The sequence below is a fragment of the Arvicanthis niloticus genome, chromosome 5, assembly GCF_011762505.2.
Source record: "Arvicanthis niloticus isolate mArvNil1 chromosome 5, mArvNil1.pat.X, whole genome shotgun sequence".
NCBI classification, from domain to species: Eukaryota; Metazoa; Chordata; class Mammalia; order Rodentia; family Muridae; genus Arvicanthis; species Arvicanthis niloticus.
Window position 1 is genome coordinate 52,727,859 of NC_047662.1, and position 19,202 is coordinate 52,747,060.

General features: G+C 43.3%; 1 protein-coding gene across 5 annotated transcripts in view; it reads right to left on the minus strand.

Annotated features, from left to right (window-relative positions):
* The window catches only part of Patj (PATJ crumbs cell polarity complex component), a 302,257-nt gene that overhangs the window by 187,754 nt on the left and 95,301 nt on the right, over nucleotides 1–19,202 (minus strand). For all 5 annotated transcript variants that reach the window (XM_076934632.1, XM_034502319.2, XM_076934635.1 and 2 more), the window contains 3 exons: nucleotides 18,042–18,155; nucleotides 15,860–16,267; nucleotides 7,048–7,171 (listed from right to left, as the gene is read on the minus strand). In XM_076934632.1, coding sequence (XP_076790747.1) covers nucleotides 7,048–7,171; nucleotides 15,860–16,267; nucleotides 18,042–18,155 — 646 coding nt within the window. The remainder of the gene's footprint in view (nucleotides 1–7,047; nucleotides 7,172–15,859; nucleotides 16,268–18,041; nucleotides 18,156–19,202) is intronic.

The window sequence follows — 19,202 nt, forward strand, 5'->3', positions numbered from 1 at the left end:
ACTGTTTAGTTAAGCTGGCCTGCCAGAGAGCACTCAAGACCAGCCTAGCTCATCTCTCAGTGCTGGGATTACAAGCACATACAGCCAGCTTTTTACACAGATGTTGGAGATTTTAACCCAGGCTCTCCTGTCTGCAAAGCAGGAGGGAGTCACTGGCCAGCCTCTTACTTAATTCTCATTCTTTGTTGTTGTTGTTTGAGAGACAGTCTCACTATATAGCCCAAGGTAACCTCAAACTCACAAAGATCTGTCTCTGTTTCCCAATTGTTGGGATTAAACGTATGAATGTGTGTGCCCATAGTGGCCAGAAGAGGGCCTGAGAATCCCTGGAAGTAGAGTTTATAAGCAACTTGTTTGTGGTGGGTACTGAAAGCAAAACCTCAGTTATTATTTTAGATTTTTGAAATGCATTTCGCATTGTGTATGTACAGTGTACGTGTGGCAGCTGGAGGACAGCTCTCAGGAGTGGATTCTCTACTCCATCCTGTGGAAGGTCTTTGTGTGTTCCTGCTGCTGTGTGAGCTTCCAGCAATTCTCTCTGCCTCCCACCTCAGCATAGGCGTACTGGATCACAAAGTCGTTCAATGCCTCTGGCAATCAATTTCTGGTTTTCAGGGTACATGGGAAGTGCTTTCACCTAATGAACCAGTATGTGCGTGCGTGTGTGTGTGTGTGTGTGTTCTTCATTAGCATCTATGTTGTTTGTTTTGCATTTATATCTGTGTGGTATGCATGCATCACGTGTGTGGGTGCACTTATGTGTTCGTGTGTGGAGGCCTGAAGCGATGGAGTGTCTTTCTTGGTTCCTCTCTACCTTACAAAGTCTGGGTCTCTCTGAGCCTAGAGCTCACCACTATAGTTAAGTCTGGCTACACAGCTCCTGAGGACTCTGTCTTTGCCTCCCACGCACTGGGATTAGAAGTGGTTATCTGTCACACTTACCTGGCATCTACAGGGGTTCTTAAAGGGGCAGGATCCTGACCCTCACACTTACGCAGCAAGCACTTTACCCACCTAGCCATCTCCTCAGCCCCAGCCTCTTATCCTTAATTTTGGTTTCTATTTAGAAAGGCTCATGTACTAACCTTGAGGCACACTGGTTAAGGGGAGCGCAACAGCTTTGGACTCCAGCCAGAGGCAGATTCTGGACAGTCTTGGGATGCAGCTCTGTGGTAGAAGGGCTGCCTGGAGCGCCTGAGGCCCTGGCTCCGATCCCTAGTACCACATGAACCAGCTGTGGGGTACATACCAATGATCCCACCACTCAAGAAGGAGGGGCAAGAAGATCAGAAGTTCATGGTAATCCTCAACTACACACTTTGAGGCTACCTGGGCTATTTTCCAGAAAGCAAACAGAAAAGCAGCATGGTTGAAGAGCTGACTATGTACAGTCAGCAGGGGATGGGAAAACTAGCAAGTTAAGCACTGGAGAACTTTGCAGGGAGGTGCGTGACTTGCTGTGACAGGAGCCAGTGGGGCCGTGGGGCCAGGCTCCAGGACCCATGAGCCATAAACTGAGTCCCCCCGCCCAATCCTCACTCATTCTTCTTTGAAATTGGTATTCTTGAAGAAAATGTGAAATACTACAACTTATAAAGTGTAGGCTGAAAGCTCCCTGTAGGTAAGGAGATGGGATGTTACTTTAGAGGGTGGATAACAATAAATACTGCAGCATTTACCCAAGCCATATGAAATACGATACAGATTTTCATCGAGATTATTATTTGAGAGGCCGTAGCTCAGGGGAAGTTGCTTGCAACCAAGTCTGGCAACCGGAGTTCCATCCCTGGACCCCACGTGACATGACAGCAGGACAGCACCACCTCTGACTCTTCATGAACAAGTGCACACACAAATACATGCGAAAAAGAATTTGTTAAAGTTATTTGATTTGGATACTTGTTTTTTTAAAAAAAGATTTCTTTCAGAAGTTAAGCCAGAGGTTAGAATTTTTAAAAAGACAATGTAATTTATTTACCATCATACAATATGTAAATGTTGTGCATATATGTGTGTGTGAGCTTCAAATATAGGCACTTGTGACTTTTAAATATTCACTCAACAAACATATATGGAGTATCCACTACTTGCCAGAAAGTGCATAAATCCTAGAAAAGTTTCACTGCACAGAGCTAACGTTGATGATAAGAGACAGAATGGATACCTGGACTGATACTCAAAAGCCCTAAGTTCTAGGGAAGAATATGAAGTAATTAGGGGACAGATAAGATACAGTGACTTCAGACAAGAAGCCAGGAACTATTAAGAGCTACATCATGTATGTCAGGCACAGGAGGCAGCATGAGGAGGGGAAAGATGGAATTCACTCAATAAATATTCTAACTTGCTACCAAAAACAAAAGCACCTCCATTCAGCCAGAAAAAGTAGAATGATGGGAGTCAGAGGTGGGTGAGCCTGAAACCAAAATACACATGAAAAGCAATAGTCTGCAACTGGAGCTCCCTATGGCCTGCTCCTGGCCTACTCCCTGGCCCAGTCTGCCCTGCTCCCAGCCTGCTCCCTGGTCTAGCCTGCCCTGTTCCCAGCCTGCTCCCTGGACTAGCCTGTCCTACTCCCAGCTTGCTCCCTGGACTAGTCTGCCCTACTCCCAGCCTGCTCCCTGGACTAGTCTGCCCTACTCCCAGCCTGCTCCCTGGTCTAGCCTGCCCTGCTCCCAGCCTGCTCCCTGGACTAGTCTGCCCTACTCCCAGCTTGCTCCCTGGACTAGTCTGCCCTACTCCCAGCTTGCTCCCTGGACTAGTCTGCCCTACTCCCAGCTTGCTCCTGGACTAGCCTGCCCTGCTCTGGTCCTGTTCTGGGCCTGCTCCAGGCCTGCTCCCTGGCCCAGTCTGCTCTGTTCCCAGCCGGCTCCCTGGACTAGCCTGCCCTGTTCCCAGCCTGCTCCTGGACTAGCCTGCTCTGCTCCTGGCCTATTCCCTGGCCCAGCCTGCCCTGCCCCATTACCCTTACTGTGCTGCAGAGCTCTTCAAAGAGACATCAGAAACTCTCTTTTCCATCCTGACCCAGGCTGTTAGGACTAGGGTCCAAATAGTTTCCAACTCTTCTCCATGCCTCTGCCCATCATGCCCTGGTCCTTAGGCATGCAGTCTAAGTGCCCCATCGCTACGACTGTGCCCCAGCCTCCTTTTTCTTTTATTTAATGGAGATCTTTATTCCAGACTCTCAGGATTGCTTTGGATATTTGCTCTTTAACCCAACATAGGAAAATCCAGCCCGTCCTTTCCCTCCTCCAGTTTCCTAGAATGTGTAAGACGGTCCAAAAGACATGTGTAAGACATGTCACCTGTGTCCTCTTTCCATCTGCTCAATAAAACAACTAAGGCACACTGAGGAGGCGGTGGCCCTTACTAGAGGCCTGTACCTACAGTAACATCAGCTTATTTATCAACTAGAGTATATAGTTTTTTAAAGTTTTATTTATTTTATGTATGTGAGTACACTGTTGCTGTCTTCAGACACACCAGAAGAGAGCATCACATCCCATTACAGATGGTTGTGAGTTACCATGTGGTTGCTGGGAACTGAACTCAGGACCTCTAGAAGAACAGTCAATGCTCTTAACCTCTGAGCCATGTCTCCAGCCCTCACTAGAGTATATTATATCCAGAGACCCAATATAAACGCTCAGCTAGTCTGTCTTCGTGTTTGTAGGAATATGAGGGATTTTACACCAAAAGCCTTCCTCGAATCTGTGTCTTCATCTTGTTTGAGAGACTTGACTCTCTAGAGAACTGGAACTGACCTGTCAGCCACAGAATCAGCTCCATATTTTTCTGTAAATGCCACCCATACTTCACCTTGAGCGATGTGCCTTCTAAATGACCACTCCTTTTGCTTCTGGGCTTGACCAGAAACCACAGAAACAGGTCTAACCAAGTGGCAATGTAGCAGAGACACAGTGAATAAATAGAATTATCATGCTCAGATGCCTTTCCCATCTCCAGTCACTTTCACTGCCAATGGCTGGGACCCATTCCTGGGTGCTAGTCAAAGCGGGCCTGACAGCTCCAGGGGTCGCCTGTGCACCTCCACCTAACGCAAGGGAAGGAAGAGGGGAGCAGGACCCAGGCAGCAGCTGTAAGTGCAACAAAGGTTCCACTTGCCAAGCAATCTCCCAGAGCCCACTGCTATGCTGTGTGAGTTCATGCAGGTTAGTTACAACTTCTCATGCGTGCTGCCCAGACCTGCTGCCCACTGCCTCCTCTCTGGCCCTTTGCCAGCACACAAACGCCCATTTCTCACCTCTCACAATGTTTGACACATACTTTATAGAGCTGTTCACCCTGTGCTCACAGCGCCCAGCAGCCCATAAAGCAAATCACGTCCCTGGAGGCCTACGCAGTCATTAGGCAATGGCTATAATGGACACAGAGGTTATAAAAACAGGGAGGTTTAAAAAAAAAAAAAAAAAAAAAAGGCCCCTGGATAAATGGAAGTTAATGCTTACAGAAGAGGAATGGGGAAATTTTTCCAAACCTTTATACATGGTAAGGTGCAAGAACAAAACAGCATGGAGAAAAAGCAAAACTGGGGCAGAGAGGACGAGTGGTTGCATAACTCAGCAACAGAAACAAAAAGAACCAAGCGAGCCAATGTGCTGGACCCTCCCACCTGACCACCTGACAAATACTACTTCTGCGCACACTGTGAAAACTGAGCCCACTAGTGACAAGGCTTCACTTACAGTGAGGACTGGGCTGAAAATGGGTACACACAACAGAAATCCATCCAGAGTGGGCAGTAAGATGGAAATGGAGTTGTTTCTTCCTGGACTCTTGGGACACTCATTTACAAGTTTGTTCTCACACTCCGTGGAATGTGAGTACTTTCAAGAAACAACATTTTATTGATGTGGATTTTTTTTTTTTTTTTGCCTTTGTTTCTGTTGGTGATGAAATGACTGTGTGCTCTACTGCCACTTCACCACATCCAAAGTCCAAAGTCATCATTTTAGATTAGCCAGAGGGTCACAAATAGCCTGTCATACACAGGCTATGAATAAATAGTTTTAAAATTAATTGTTCTGTAAACACAAGATGGTTTCTTGCTGATGGAGTGGACTTGTGAGCTGCAGATTTGAAAGGGATTCCAAGACTCTCAGATCTAGTCTTTGACTTTCCAACTGAGGAAACAGAGGCTCGGAGAAGCTACCAGCAGATTATCAGCTTAGTACAGAGGAGTCTGGTATTCACACAGGGTCTATTGTTTGCTAAGCAAAGCTCTCAAGAGGAGAATGGAAATCAGAATTTTATCAATTCGATATGCATGCTGCCAAGATGTGTATCAGCCCACATCACTATCTTCTTAGCTCGGCATGATGAGCAACTAACCGATGTAAGTCACATCTGTCACAGCACTTCCTGATGTGTGTGCTTATAAATGGTTTCTGAGTGAGGGCAAGTCCACAACACATAACTTTCACAGCAGTCCCCAAGTGATTTTTTTTTTTTTTTTTTTTTTTTTAAAGAATAACTACCTATGGCCTTGTAAAGTTGCATGCTGTTCCTGCAACTCCTCTCAGAGAATCTATGATGGTTGCTGGGAGAGGGAATGTTATTTTCTTCAGCAATGCAGTCACCAACAAGTTGTTTATGCTCCCATAAAGAATGCCCCACCTGTGCTGCTATAAGAAGCCCTAATAAATGTCACTGGGTCACTGGTGAAAAGATGACTGATGACATGAAAGAAGAAAGGGAACAAGTTGGAAAGAGGAAGAGGCTCAATGGAGAGAGAGGGAATGAGAGCATGATGCGACCGAAAGACATCACATATCTGATTAGAAAAACCATAATCAAACTCATTCTGTATAATAATATATGGTAATAAAATCCAAAGATAATATTAAATGGGACAGAGCCTTTGAAATTAAGACACAAAACATGGAGGGGGGGGCATGCACAGTCATGCAGAAGGGAGGGAGGGAGACTCACAAGGTCCAAAGCAGTGCCAGGACACCTATAAAACAACAGCAGTGACCCAGCAAGTGTGGTCTGTTCATTCTTATCACGAACCAAGAACGAAAAAGTCCTCACTAATCAGAGAACCGCAGAAATGAGGTGAAATTAAAAAGTAGATCTCCTACAGGAAAGATAAAAGCTCTATTTTCTTCCCAGGTATGAGCCTGAAAAGTGGCAGACTCATCTCATTGATGGTTCCACAGTGGCGGCCTGCTTTGCTCACTCAGAGGGGACGAACAGCATCAGCACTGCATGGCTTTCTCTGTCCACCATCAGGCTCCATTCTGTCAATTCCACACAACAGAGTCTTGACCTCACAGCAAACTCTCTTTGCATTCTAAAGCTTTCTCCCATCAGTGTGTAATACACTAGATGTCATGGCAAGGCGCTTTGTGCCAAGCTGGTTCCAGCAGTGAAAGACAGCACAGACCCTGCCCAACAGTTCCGAGTTCCGGTGTGATAGCACAACAGTCTTGCCTAGGATCTCAATCTCAGAACAAAAGTCAGTATTTTATTGTTAGATGACTAAAAGTATATGAAAGTTGATATTCTGAGTTGGCAAAGAGAGGCCTAACACTTTCAGAATTCTTTAATGTAACCTAAGTTATTAATGTACTAGAATCAACTATAATTTATGGTTATGAAAATACTTCATAAATGTTTTAAATATGCACACCTTTATTAATATTTAACAGCTCCATCTAGTGAGCTAGCAATTTCACTTAATGGCATTGGAGACTTTAACATATATTAGTAGAGACATAGTTCATGTAAAGTCTCACTTCCAATCTATGCTGTAATACAAAGCAGAAGGACGCAGAGAATGTGGCCTTCTCGATTCACAGAAATTGAAATTCTAAGCCAAAGCTGTTCGTGACAGGTTAAGTTAGTTCAAAAAAGCATAGTGAGGAGACAGAAGGGTCTGGAGGGCAACAAGGTAAGCAGGAAACACTGCAATTATGGTTTAATCTCAAAAAATTAAAAGCAGCATAAGGGATGGAAGTGTGACAGTATAATACACTGTATACAAAGGTAAGGACCACAAATAATCTAACGAAGCTCACAAACCTAACTCCAGGCTGCCGCTTGTTAGTGAATGAAGATGTTCCATGTCATCAAATCTGCCGTGTTGACCGCTGCCTTCAGAGGAGGGTATGGGCAGCCGGGAATCGAGGCCAAATGTTTCTTTCATCTTGAAAAGGAAGAAAACCAGAAATTCGGCTTGTTAAGAAGCAATGGGAACACCATAATGTTGTTCAAACCAGACAGTGATACAACAGATAACAGGCTGCAAGCTGCTGCACCTGCACTTGCACCCCTGTGCCTCCCACCCCACTGGCACCCTACCCCCTGCACGGGGGTTATTCTCCCATGAGTTGCATCAAATGCTTCATGAGCCTAGACTTGGAAACTTAGATCATAAGAGTTTTGTTAAGCATTAACAAATGAATACAAATGAGCTTATCCCAGAGCAGACAAAAAAAAAAAACAAATAAAGAAACACACTGGCTGTCAATCAAGTCATTTGGTGATATATAGTATCCTAGACGTGTTCCTCTGACACCCATGACATTGTTACTATTTCTTGGCCCTTGCTCTGCCCCACCTCCAGCACTATTATTTTCTTTGCTTGCTGTATTTATTTTTATTTTCCAGACAGGGTCTCACTGAGTAACCCAGGCTGGCTTTGAACTTGCAGCTTTCCAACAGCTGGACTCATAGGCACACAAGAGGTTACTGTCATGCAGACTGGCCCAAAATAGAACTTACAGACTGACAAAACACTGCTGATAATTTAGTGGCCTTTCCTCTTGTCTTCCCTTTATGGCCATGTCTTTTATGGGTTTTTAAAGATATACTCGGCTAGAATGCTAAAACATGTCGGCCCTCTCCAAAGTCTTATGTTAAATCAAATTGCTCAAAGTAGTGAGACACAGACTTTAAATTGAATGCACTTGAAACACAGCAGGTACAAAAGGATCGGTTTTTTTTTGACCTTCAAGTTGTTCCCTACAATAAGCCGGAATCGAAATCCCCTCATGAAAGACATTGTCCCTGAAGGGAAAGAGAAAACATCTCATCTTCAAGGATAAGCAGGGAGACCTTAAGTCTCTCCCTAAGTAGCACTTTCACAGCTATTATTCCTCAGCAGTCAGTCGGTATCTGAGGAACTGACTCTAGCTGTTTTGGGTCCTCCTTTACGAAGCTCCCATGCTATATAAGGCTGTGAAGTAAATACGCATGCTTTTCTCTTGTTCATTTGTTTTAATGCAATTTAATTTCAGGACCCTGCAAGCTTGGAAACAGGATTTGTCTGGCCCCAAGTCTCCCAAGTAGAGGTGTTATGAGGAAGGTCTCAGTGAGGAATCCAGGTCATGAAACCAAAGCTTTAATGAAGGAGACCTGTAACCAGAAAGAAAAGGCCCAAGAAGAGATATCTAGATAATCTGCTTATAGAAGGTTCATTTGTAAACTATAAACTGGGCCCTTCCTAAGCATCAAAACTACTGACACCTTAACCTTCTTCTCAGCCTCCAGAAGGATAAGGAATAGATTTCTGATGTTAACCTCCCCGAGAAAATGGTATGTTATAGTGGCCCATAGACATAGAACATAATTGTCATAAATTTCTGTAAGCATAAATTAAAATTTTATGCTCACCATATAGATAATATTAATTAATTTAAATTATTAGCATTTAAAAAACTTTGGTCCTACTTTCCCAAGCTCTGTAACTTGGTCCAGCTTTGTAACTCTGGCTAGCCTGATTTTGTGATCCTCTGCCTCCAAATCCTGACTGCTGGAATTACAAAAGTGTACCACCACACCAGGTACTACTGTTTATTGTTTTATTGTTGGGATTTTGAGTGTTCAAAATTAAATGTTTCTATTTTTGAATGATCCACTTTCTATACAATCAGAATAGTCAGACATGGGGCCTGGAGAGATGGTGCAGCAGTTAAGAGCACTGGCTGCTCTTCCAGAGGTCCTGACTTCAATTCCCAGCAACCATGTGGTGGCTCACAACCATCTGTAATGGAATCCTACACCCTCTTCTGAAGACAGCGACAGTACTTACATAAAACAAAAAAATCTTAAAAACAAATAGTCAAACTTCAGTAGTAGAGAAAGCACTCTGAGAACTGCTATACTAATTCCTGACAGCTTTCCCCAACAAATCATGACCACAGAGGAGAATATAAAGTTAAGAGGACCAACGGAGCCTACAATGCACCACTCAACTCAAAGATTACATGGATGTGAGAAGTAAGGTAGAACTATCTGACAGCAACTTCTCAAAGAAAGGAAGAGAGGCGCCGGAGGGCATGGAGTACTCAAAAAGAAAGACATTTTATAATATTTTTGGCTAATTAGGATATTTCAAACCACCAGCAGAAAGTCTGCTAATGATAACTGGTAAGCAAGAAAACTGCCTCAAATCTGGATTTTAGTAAAACAGATTTTAATTTTATTATTATTTTATTTTACATGATTATTTTGTCTACATGTTTGTTTATGCACCTTGGTGCTTGCTTGGTAGGTACTGAGACTGAACCAAGGTCCTCTAGTAGAGCAACCAGTGTTTGTAACTGTTGAGCCGTCTTTCTAGCCTTCAGCAAGCAAATCTGAAAGGTTAGATCTTTAGAAATTTGAAGTTTTTTCTCTCTATAAATAGACAAAAAGCCCTCATCTATCTGAGGCAAATAATCCTGAAGGAAATCAAACCAAAAACAAAAGCACACAAAAAAAACAACACTTTTAAAAAATGATCAGATGGTTACAAAGTAGGTTTTCCCACAAACGCATATTGGGTCCACATAAAAGGATGCTTAACATCACCCACCACTAATTAACAAAATGCAAATCAAAGTCATAATGAGATAGGTGTGCTGGTGCATGTCTATAATCCCCGCTCTGTAACCCCAGCACTCAAAGAGGCCTAAGGCAAAAGAATGTAAAATTCACAGCCAGCCAGGGCTGCTTTGAATCTGAAATGCCCCCTACAGGCCATAAAGTGCTTGCAGTGATATTCTGAACACAGAAACCTAGAGGAAGCAGGACAAGGCGAACAGCAGCTGGTCACTAGGAATGAGCCTCTCACAGTTCGAGTCACCTCTGGTTCCAGCCTGTGTTCTCTGTTTCCTGTTCCCTATCACTGAATAAGATACTCCCACACTCCTGCCACCAAGAACTGTTCCTGCTATTTTGCCTTCTCTGCTATAATAAACAGGTAGAAATCCCTTTGAAGCCGTGAGCCAACGTTAACTCTCTTCATTTAAATGTTCTGTTGGGCGGCCACCGTCTCACACAACAGGACAGTAACTAAGGTACTGGGATATGAGCAAGTTGCCATCTCAAAACAAATCACACAGTAGAGCACACCTGCTACTCACAAACGCAAATTTGAAAAACTCGGGCAAACCAGCATTAGTGAGGGTGTGGCAAAACTGAACACATGGTACAATGCTCTGCCAAGAGCTAACCCTGACCCCGCTGGTCACATTACAATGAGATCAGAACCAGAGAGTGAGGAATGGAAAGGAGCAGTGTTTGTCTGTCAGAGACAATGTCTAAGGTCCTTCTCAAGGTCTTTGTTTTCTGTTGGTTTAAAGTCAGGGTCTAACTGATCTCAAATTTATTATGGAGCAAAAGCTGATCTGAACTCCTAATCCTCCTGCCTTTACCTCCCAGCTCATAGACTCCATGTACCCAGCACACTCAGCTATTCCCAACATCTTCCTGTAGGAACACCCATGCTTGACATGCCCCATGAACATTTCATTTATAATGCTTAGTATTTGTTAGCTCTGCAAAAGTTCAGACAAGATACTTCTAACAGAATACTTCCCTAATAAGCATTTCTGTTAATAAGCTGGGCCAACTACAGTTTTAGGACTTCAAGAGCAGGATCTTCATATTCAATAGACTGTAACTGTAAATTCTTCTCTTTTAAAAACTTGCCTTAGACTCCTTTGAAAATGCTTACTGGTCACTATGACCTGCAGATTCACACAGTTATTCTGTTATTCTCAAACACCAGGATCCTTTGGAGAATCTCTGATTGTGATCTAGTTTGGCAACCCAGTAGAACTGAAAACACGTCATAACCAGGTATTTATATACCAATATGAACAACAGGGTGGAGGACTGGAGACACCACTCTACTGAGGGCTGGACTGATCCACGTAGGCCTCCCATGGGGCCCTGGTGTATAGAAACGTGTTTGGCAAAGCCAGTAATAGCCTGGGCCCCGGGCCTTTAGCCCCTCCCCCGCCCCCCCCCCAACACACATACACACATACCTTGAGGCACTGATGCATAGAGAAGAAACACAGCCTTCTCTAAAATAAGGAACATGCTTGGCAGAGCAGGTCATGGCCTGAGGCCAGGGCCTTGGGGGAACTGTGGCTTCATATCCCAAGAAGCCAATCTTCCCACCATATTTAGCTATGGTTACCAGTCCCAAGACTGCTGTATGCTAGATTTATAATGCTCTTGAGATACCATGTTGCCCTTGTGCAACTTTGTTTAATTAGCTTCCCACTGACTTGGTCCTATGGTATGACAGACTCTGCTTACTCTGCCCCACTTCTCCCCAGAAGTGGAACATAAGGTACTGTGCTTCTTAATAAGCTTATTTGGCCTAAGACATAGCTTGCACAAGACCTCCTGCTCTCAAACTTTCTTACCTTCTCTATCTTCTATCATTAGCTTCTGATCTACTGGCCCCCTTTCTGAGGACCCTGTCACTGAAGAACAACTTGTTGGTCCAGGTCATGGTTCGGCAGCTAAAAGCATATGTGGCTGTATCAAAAAATTCTGGTTCAGTACCCAGCACTTACGTGGAAAACCAACATGTGGCACATGAGAGGACATTCTCAGAAGCTTCGAGTTGCCACACAGATGCCTTAGGCTAAAAACATGTATTCTGCAGGTACAAAAAGAAGCCATGCTTTGGAACTTCCCTTGCATGATTGAAAGCAGCAGCTTTGGCAAGCTGAATGACACAGGTCTGTGATCTCAGCACCTGAGAAATGAGGCAAGTCCATTTCTTGGTGGGCGAGAGCCTGTTTTATACAGTAAGGCCAGGTCTCAAAAAGCTCAAAGGCAGAGTGAGGGGGATGCCAAGAAGCCACTTGTGGGAAGTGAGCTGTCACAGGTCAATGAGAGTGGGCCTACTCCCATAAAGAACAGTAGGCCCAATACTCACGGCAGCCTGAAGAGGACAGCACCTATAACACCCGAAAAAATAACAAGTCACAAGTTTCCTTATCACATTTGTCCCCCAAAATTTCATTTGTGGTTCCCAAACAAACCAATTTGTTTTACCCACAGAACCCTTTTCTTACTCTCCGTTAATGTCGTTTCTCACTTTAAACAGCCACTCTCCGAGATCTGATCTAAAAGGGTCAGAAGAAAAGATTTCCCATTGAGATATCCATATAGGGTGAATTATTGACCTCAGTGAGGTGGTCTGACATACACATGAATGAACCCTGAAGAGCTTACGCTTCATGACAAAAGCCAGACATATAATGGGAATTACCACAGCTTCACTTTTATAAAGTACTCCAGTTCTTAAACAGAAGATAGAGTTACAGTTAGTGCCAGGGGATGATGGGTGAGGGGAGGGCACTTATTAATCGGATGGATCAACATTTCTATGGAGAAAGATAAGGTTCTGGAGATGGACAGAGATGGTGGTCACACACAGTGTAACGGTATTTAATACCACCAAACTATATGCCTAAAAGTACATAATACAGACATTTACACAATTTGTATGGTTGGCCAGGTGAACAATACATATCCAGAAACTATCATAGTTTATCCTTTACCTAAAACAATGTGGGTGGTGGACTTGGGTATTATTTATATACCACAAATACAGCCTTACCAAGACAGAAGCAGTAATGGTCCTCAACCCTCTTAAGGACACATTCTAAATGGGTGCTAGGAACTACATGTTATGTGTACATAACACACTTGAATATAGTTTTCAATCCTCTCAGGAATTGTAACATCATATCACATATGTAATAGTATAGGTTGGATACCTTAGTTTATTCCTAAATCTGAAATAAGTACCTACATTACACAAGTAGAAAATTCCATATGTGACTTCATACGACAGAATACAGGCCACTGAAAATACTGTACAGTCATCTTCAGATTCAAGAAGTGCGTAGGAAACAGCAAACATGGATTACATGATAAGGTATGATTGCATGATAAGGTATGATTATATAAGATATGATTACATGATCAGGTATGATTGTGTAATAAAGTATGATTCCAGAGGTCCATCAGCCCAAACAGTGCAAGTGAAGACCCAAGCCCACCCTACCATCGCTGTAGCAGGAAGAATTAATAGAAAATCAAGTGGTAGTGGTTCAGAGTTTATTTGAGCTGAAACAAACTTCATCAATATATCCTACCATATTGATACATATTGATATTTCCATAAATCATGTAATTCAATGTGAGAAGAGGAAGAAACTCAACATTTTGGTTAAGTGTAAAGGAAATAGTATGAACACATATTAGCTATTTTAATTTATAACCTTAACAGCATGTGTGAAAATGGACTACCAGTACTTCGAGTTGAATTTTATTTGGGGTCTAAGTTATTCTTTCTATATAAGAAAATGGTTCTAACAAGCAGGAATGACTGGAAAAGGGAATTCAGTAAGGGAAGCCACAAGGTCAGACCTGCGCTGGTTGGGGTGAGAATGTCCCAATGGTTCAAATGTCTGACCATTTGCTCCATAGCTGGTAGTACTGTTTGAAGAGGTTTAGGACATGTAGCCTTGCTGGAAGAAGTATCCCATTTGGGGAGAGCTCTGAGGTTTCTAAGCCTGGTACTATTCCTGTCCCCTCCCGAGCCCCATCTAGATGTAACCAGCATGTATCTAGCTGCTGTTTGCTGCCATCATGGTCTCTAATCTTTTAAAACCCAAATAAATTCTCTATAACTTACTTTGGTCCTGGTGTTTTTTTAAAAGTGAGAGAAAGTAACTCATAGAGGCAATTATCTATCAGTCTAGAAATTAAGGTGCATGTCCTTCAAACTGTAGTAAGTACTAACTACTGTCTTGAACAAGCCTTAATAAAAACCATTTTACCAAAAAACCCCACAGTCTTGGTTAGATATGACTGTCAACTTGTCACAACCCAGAGTCACCTGAGAAGACAAAACCTCAACTGAAAAACTACCTTAAGGATCCCGGCCTGTGACACGTCTGGAAGGGCCCAGCCTGTGCTGGCGGTGCCATTTCTAATGAGCTGGTCTGGACTGTATAAAAAGCTAGCTGAAGCCGGGCGGTGGTGGTGCATGCCTTTAATCCCAGCACTTGGGAGGCAGAGACAGGCGGATTTCTGAGTTCGAGGGCAGCCTGGCCTACAAAGTGAGTTCCAGGACAGCCAGGGCTACACAGAGAAACCCTGTCTCGAAAAACAAAAACAAAAACAAAACAACAACAACAAAAAAAGCTAGCTGAACAGGAGCCAGAGAGTAAGCCAAGAAGCAGTACTGTAGCCTCACTTCTTACCTGAGTTCCTGCCTTGACTGCCCCCAGTGATGGGCTTTGACCTAGAAGTGTAAGGTGAAGCCAGCCAACCCTCCCTGCTCAGGCTGATGTTGGTCACTGTATATCATGGAAGCCAAGAACAAACTAACAAGTACAATTAAGGAACTGTCTTATCTCAAACAAGCTACATAGAAACATGCAATGACCTACCTTAACGTGACTATTGTGAACAAAGACAGACATGAAATACGCACTAAAATAACTGGAATTATAGTTAAATGTACATATATGCAAAAGATTTAACCTGATACAACTCTTAAGACATGGATTTTGACTAAATGTATTGAGTAAACATACTAAATATATTTTTCTATTTCATCTCTTGCCTTAAATGTTTAAGTAGCAACACAGACCAATATTTCAACTTGTCTTTTATTTAAGTGTCTAGAATTTTCTGTTTATGAAAGAAAGCAGCCACAACAGAGCTGCGCACACTCATCGACCTCTGATTCTAGAATGCTCATCTAAGTGAACATCCAGTGTGACCTGAGCGCTGAGGACCAGGGAAGGGCTGGCAGAGAGAGAAAGCTATGCCAGTGGGTGACACCAGGCAACTGTGCCACTGCTTCCAGCATCCAAGACCACTTACACATTAAAAACGTCTGTAGGCTACCCAGAATCCTCAGCTGTGGGGCATCCTCGAGGCTACATCAATAGCTAGGATAGCACCTTGCCCAGCAAACAAGTCCACAGGATTTACTGGAGGAAAAGAGATGAAATACCCAAGGGAGGCAAGGAAGAAAGCCGGCTTCTGCCTGCTTTGCTCATCACACAGAAAGATCAGCTTGTGCAGACAGCAGGGCCTGTGTGAGCACACCATCCTCATTCGTTTAAAAGACACCCTCTAGGGCAGCCAAGGTGGCTCAGAGGTTAAGAGCACTTGTTAATCTTGCAGAGGGCTCTGGCTTGATCCCCAGTACCCACATGGCAGCTCTAGTTCCAGGGATCTGATCCTAAGGATTCAAAGAACTCTTTATTGAACTTAAAAATGAGAAGAATATGTTATATACACACACACACACACACACACACACACACACAGACACACAGACACACAGTGAAAAACCACTAGGCCAGCAAGGTAATCCACAGCTCACGAGTCCAGAGAAGTGATGTGATACAAAAAAGGGCGACCTCAAGCGCACAGCTCTGCTCCTGGCAGCGCATCCTGTCAGCCATCCTAACTGTGAAAAGTGATTTTCGTTTCTGCTTTATCTATGGAAGTAATATGAGCGAGGGGTGGGGGAGCAGAGCGGGGAGGAGGTGGTGGCTGTGTAGCAAAGCCGTACCATGTCTGTGGTGCTGTAGCTATACTGCTCCATCTCCTGGGGGTATGCACTCATCATGGACTCTGCATCGGGACACTCTAGTATTTCGCCTCCTGAGAGGTTAGCATGCAGCCACTGTGTGCCAGCCTGGAGTTCCAGCCTGGGAGATGCAGCAGTGGCCTCCCGAATGTGTGGTGGCGGTGGGTGTGATTCCATGGCCCGGAGGTGATCTTGATAGAGCTCATATTCCTCATCAACAAGCATCTCTCTCTCCTCACCCCTTCCCTCCAGTGGAGGGCTCAAGAATTCATGCATTTCCCAGACTTCTGAGCTGCTGTCCATGTCTTTTTGTTGTAACTGCAAAGACTTTCCCAAATCTAGAAAAGGTTCATCCACCAGTTCTTCAAGATAAGGTTCATCTCTAAATCCCTGTAAAAAAAAAAAAAAAAAAAAAAAAAAAAAAGGTTTGGAAAGATGTTAAGCTTCATTTATCTTAAAGCTGCCCTATACAACTTAAGCCAGAAGTGCCAACCTGACTGTAGCACCCTGCCTTAACCAACGCATGGTCAGAAGCACATGCTCTTCCGTGTCACGAAACAGGAAGAAGCTGCAGCTCATTCTGAACAGCCCAGAAAATGAACAATTGAAAGCTTCATCATATGGTAACTGCCGACAATTCTCCATCACAGTGAATTTGGTTCAAATGCTACACCACGTACGTAATTCCTCCCTGGCACAAATCAAAGTTCACAACAGCAGACACACTTTTTACTTAAGTTAGGAAAGACTGCAAGCTCAGTGTGGCCATGCATGAGTAACTCAACAAGTGAAACCACTGGACAGCTCAAAACCCATTCTTTTACTTTTTTTGAAGGTCAGACGATTGAACCTAAGGCCTTGCATAGGCCAGGCCACACTCCACTGCTGTGCTCCACCTCTAGCCCTTTACAAAGAAAGTGCTTTACACAGTAAGGACAGAGTCATATGTCTCAAGTACTTTGAGTATAACTTTCTCCTAATAAGCCAAATAACAGAAACAAGATTTTCACCTACAATGAGAGTATGATAAAGAGAAATGATATATATATATATATATTTTTTTTTTTTCTGCCAAGTCTCTGCCCTGACTCTGGTGAGCCCGTCGCTGGTGAAGAACACAGAGGCCTAATTCCCTATAGATCAACACTCATTCTATTGTAAGCCCCGTCCATTAAGCACTACCTAGTGTGAATTCTACAATCAACCTGTCCCTCTGCTTTCTTCTTCTAACTCAACACCACATGGTTAAGCTTCACATTGAAATAGTAAATCAATAACACAAACCTGGTGCAAAAAACAATCACAGTCAGAGGATATATTTGAAAACACGATGATTTATAAAATTTTAACATAAAATGTCTACATTTTTAAGAGTGTGGTGGACATTATGGGAACGCCTATTAGTCTAAGACACTATGAATATATGTTAGGAACATTGTTGAACAATTGTTACCAGGGAAAACAAAGAATAAAGTACATTTTAGGAATAAAAAGGGAACACTCAATATATACTGTCTACGATTACAGCACCAAAGAGGTCTGAGTAGATAATCTTGAGGAAGTATCAAATATGAATTTGCATGTTTGGCTCCATTTTCTATAGCATTTTACATGGATACTCTTTCTCCAAATTTTTAGATGCTTATTAGTGTTTTAAAAATATGCTTGCTCTTTTAAAATATTTTTATATTTATCTGGGGGCGGAAGAAGTTAAGTGCCTTAGCACACGTGTAGAAATCAAAGGACTACTTGTGGGGTTAGTTTTCCTCCTGTCTTGTAGGCTCCAGATACTGAACTCAGGTCAGGTTTGGTAGCAAGTGCCTTAACTGAGCCAGGCTGTTAACCCCAGTGTTTGTTCTTTGAAAATGCTTTACATCTGTCATTAATGAGACAATGTTAGACTAAATGAAAAATTTTAATTTAAAAAATACTGATTACAGAGAAAGAAGCTTGTAGGGCACATCAATGATTGTAAGGGGGAGGGGAGATTTCATATGTAACTGTTTAGCCAAGTGAGTGGGAACAAGCTTGTGTTCTCTTACACACACACACACACACACACTCTCTTTCTCTCTCTCTCTCTCTCTCTCTCTCTCTCTCTCTCTCTCTCTCTCTCTCTCTCTCTCTCATACTCATTCAAATGGCAAGTAACTTTACCAAATACCTGGGGTGCCTCGAGGATTAAAGATGAGTGGATCTCAGTAACAGTTTCTGGAGGCTCACTGTCGTCTCCATTGTTGTTTGAATGTAAAATAAAATGTTCTTCCTTCTCATCTTCCTGAAAATAAAAACCACTTTTATGATCATAAAACTCCAGTTTGAGGTAAGTTCAGCTTCAGCTTTTCCTTAGACAGTTCTCATCCATTGCAATAACTGAACAAGGGCTATGCAAATGTTATCAACAAAGCAAACATTTACCCACAATGAAAAGAAAATGAACCGTAGGCCACAACTCATCAGGAAGTGTACTTTAAAGAAAAGCCTCTCACCAGGAAAAGGCCTTGCAGGTGCAGCTGCACTTGTCTGCACCAAGCAGAGGCTTGGATACTTGAACACACTCACGTGCTCATTATCAGTAAGAAGAGAACGCCTTACTGATGAGAAATGGGCTCAATTAGTGCCCGTCACTCACTCAATAGTAACACGTCCAGAATCTGACTCCAGAGCCCTGGTCCTCAGTTACCACTCCATGTAATCTTCCTTCTACAGATCAGCAACGTGGGAAGTGAGGTGGAAAGGCCTTGGGTACACAGCCTTAAGACCACAGAGGAAGCCACAGCTCTATAGCCAAGGGCTCCAGGGCCTGTGTGGTCTGCCTAGTGCTAAAGACACAGATAGTTTTTAAAAGCCAGTTTATTAGTTTTGTATCCAGTATGCTTGAGGTAAGTTTGCAGAAGAAAAGATGAGTTGCTATCATGGATAAGGCGATGGTTTCTCATTGTAGTTCTATAGGTACAGTTATTATATGGCTTACTCCTACAGAGTAATTGTACTGCTACACATGCACAGTCTCTCTGCCCCCTCCTGACTTTGGCCCTTCCTACTTACACTCTTCCTGCCTCCACCAGGAATCACAGGCATAGAACACCTGTTTATTCAGGGCGCTCTACCATCCCCATCACTTGTCCCTTACCTTGGCCCCCATCCCCAGCTCTCCTGGGAGCCTCACACTCTAAGGAAAAATGTGAGCTAAGTTCCAGCTCACGATGAGGTTAGATCCCTCCCAGGGCCGCGCTCTAGGGTCTCAGCTTCTGTAGCACTCCCTCCGCTGCAAGCAGCACAGGATGCAGACTCTGTCCGTAATATGTCCCATGTTTTTTACACT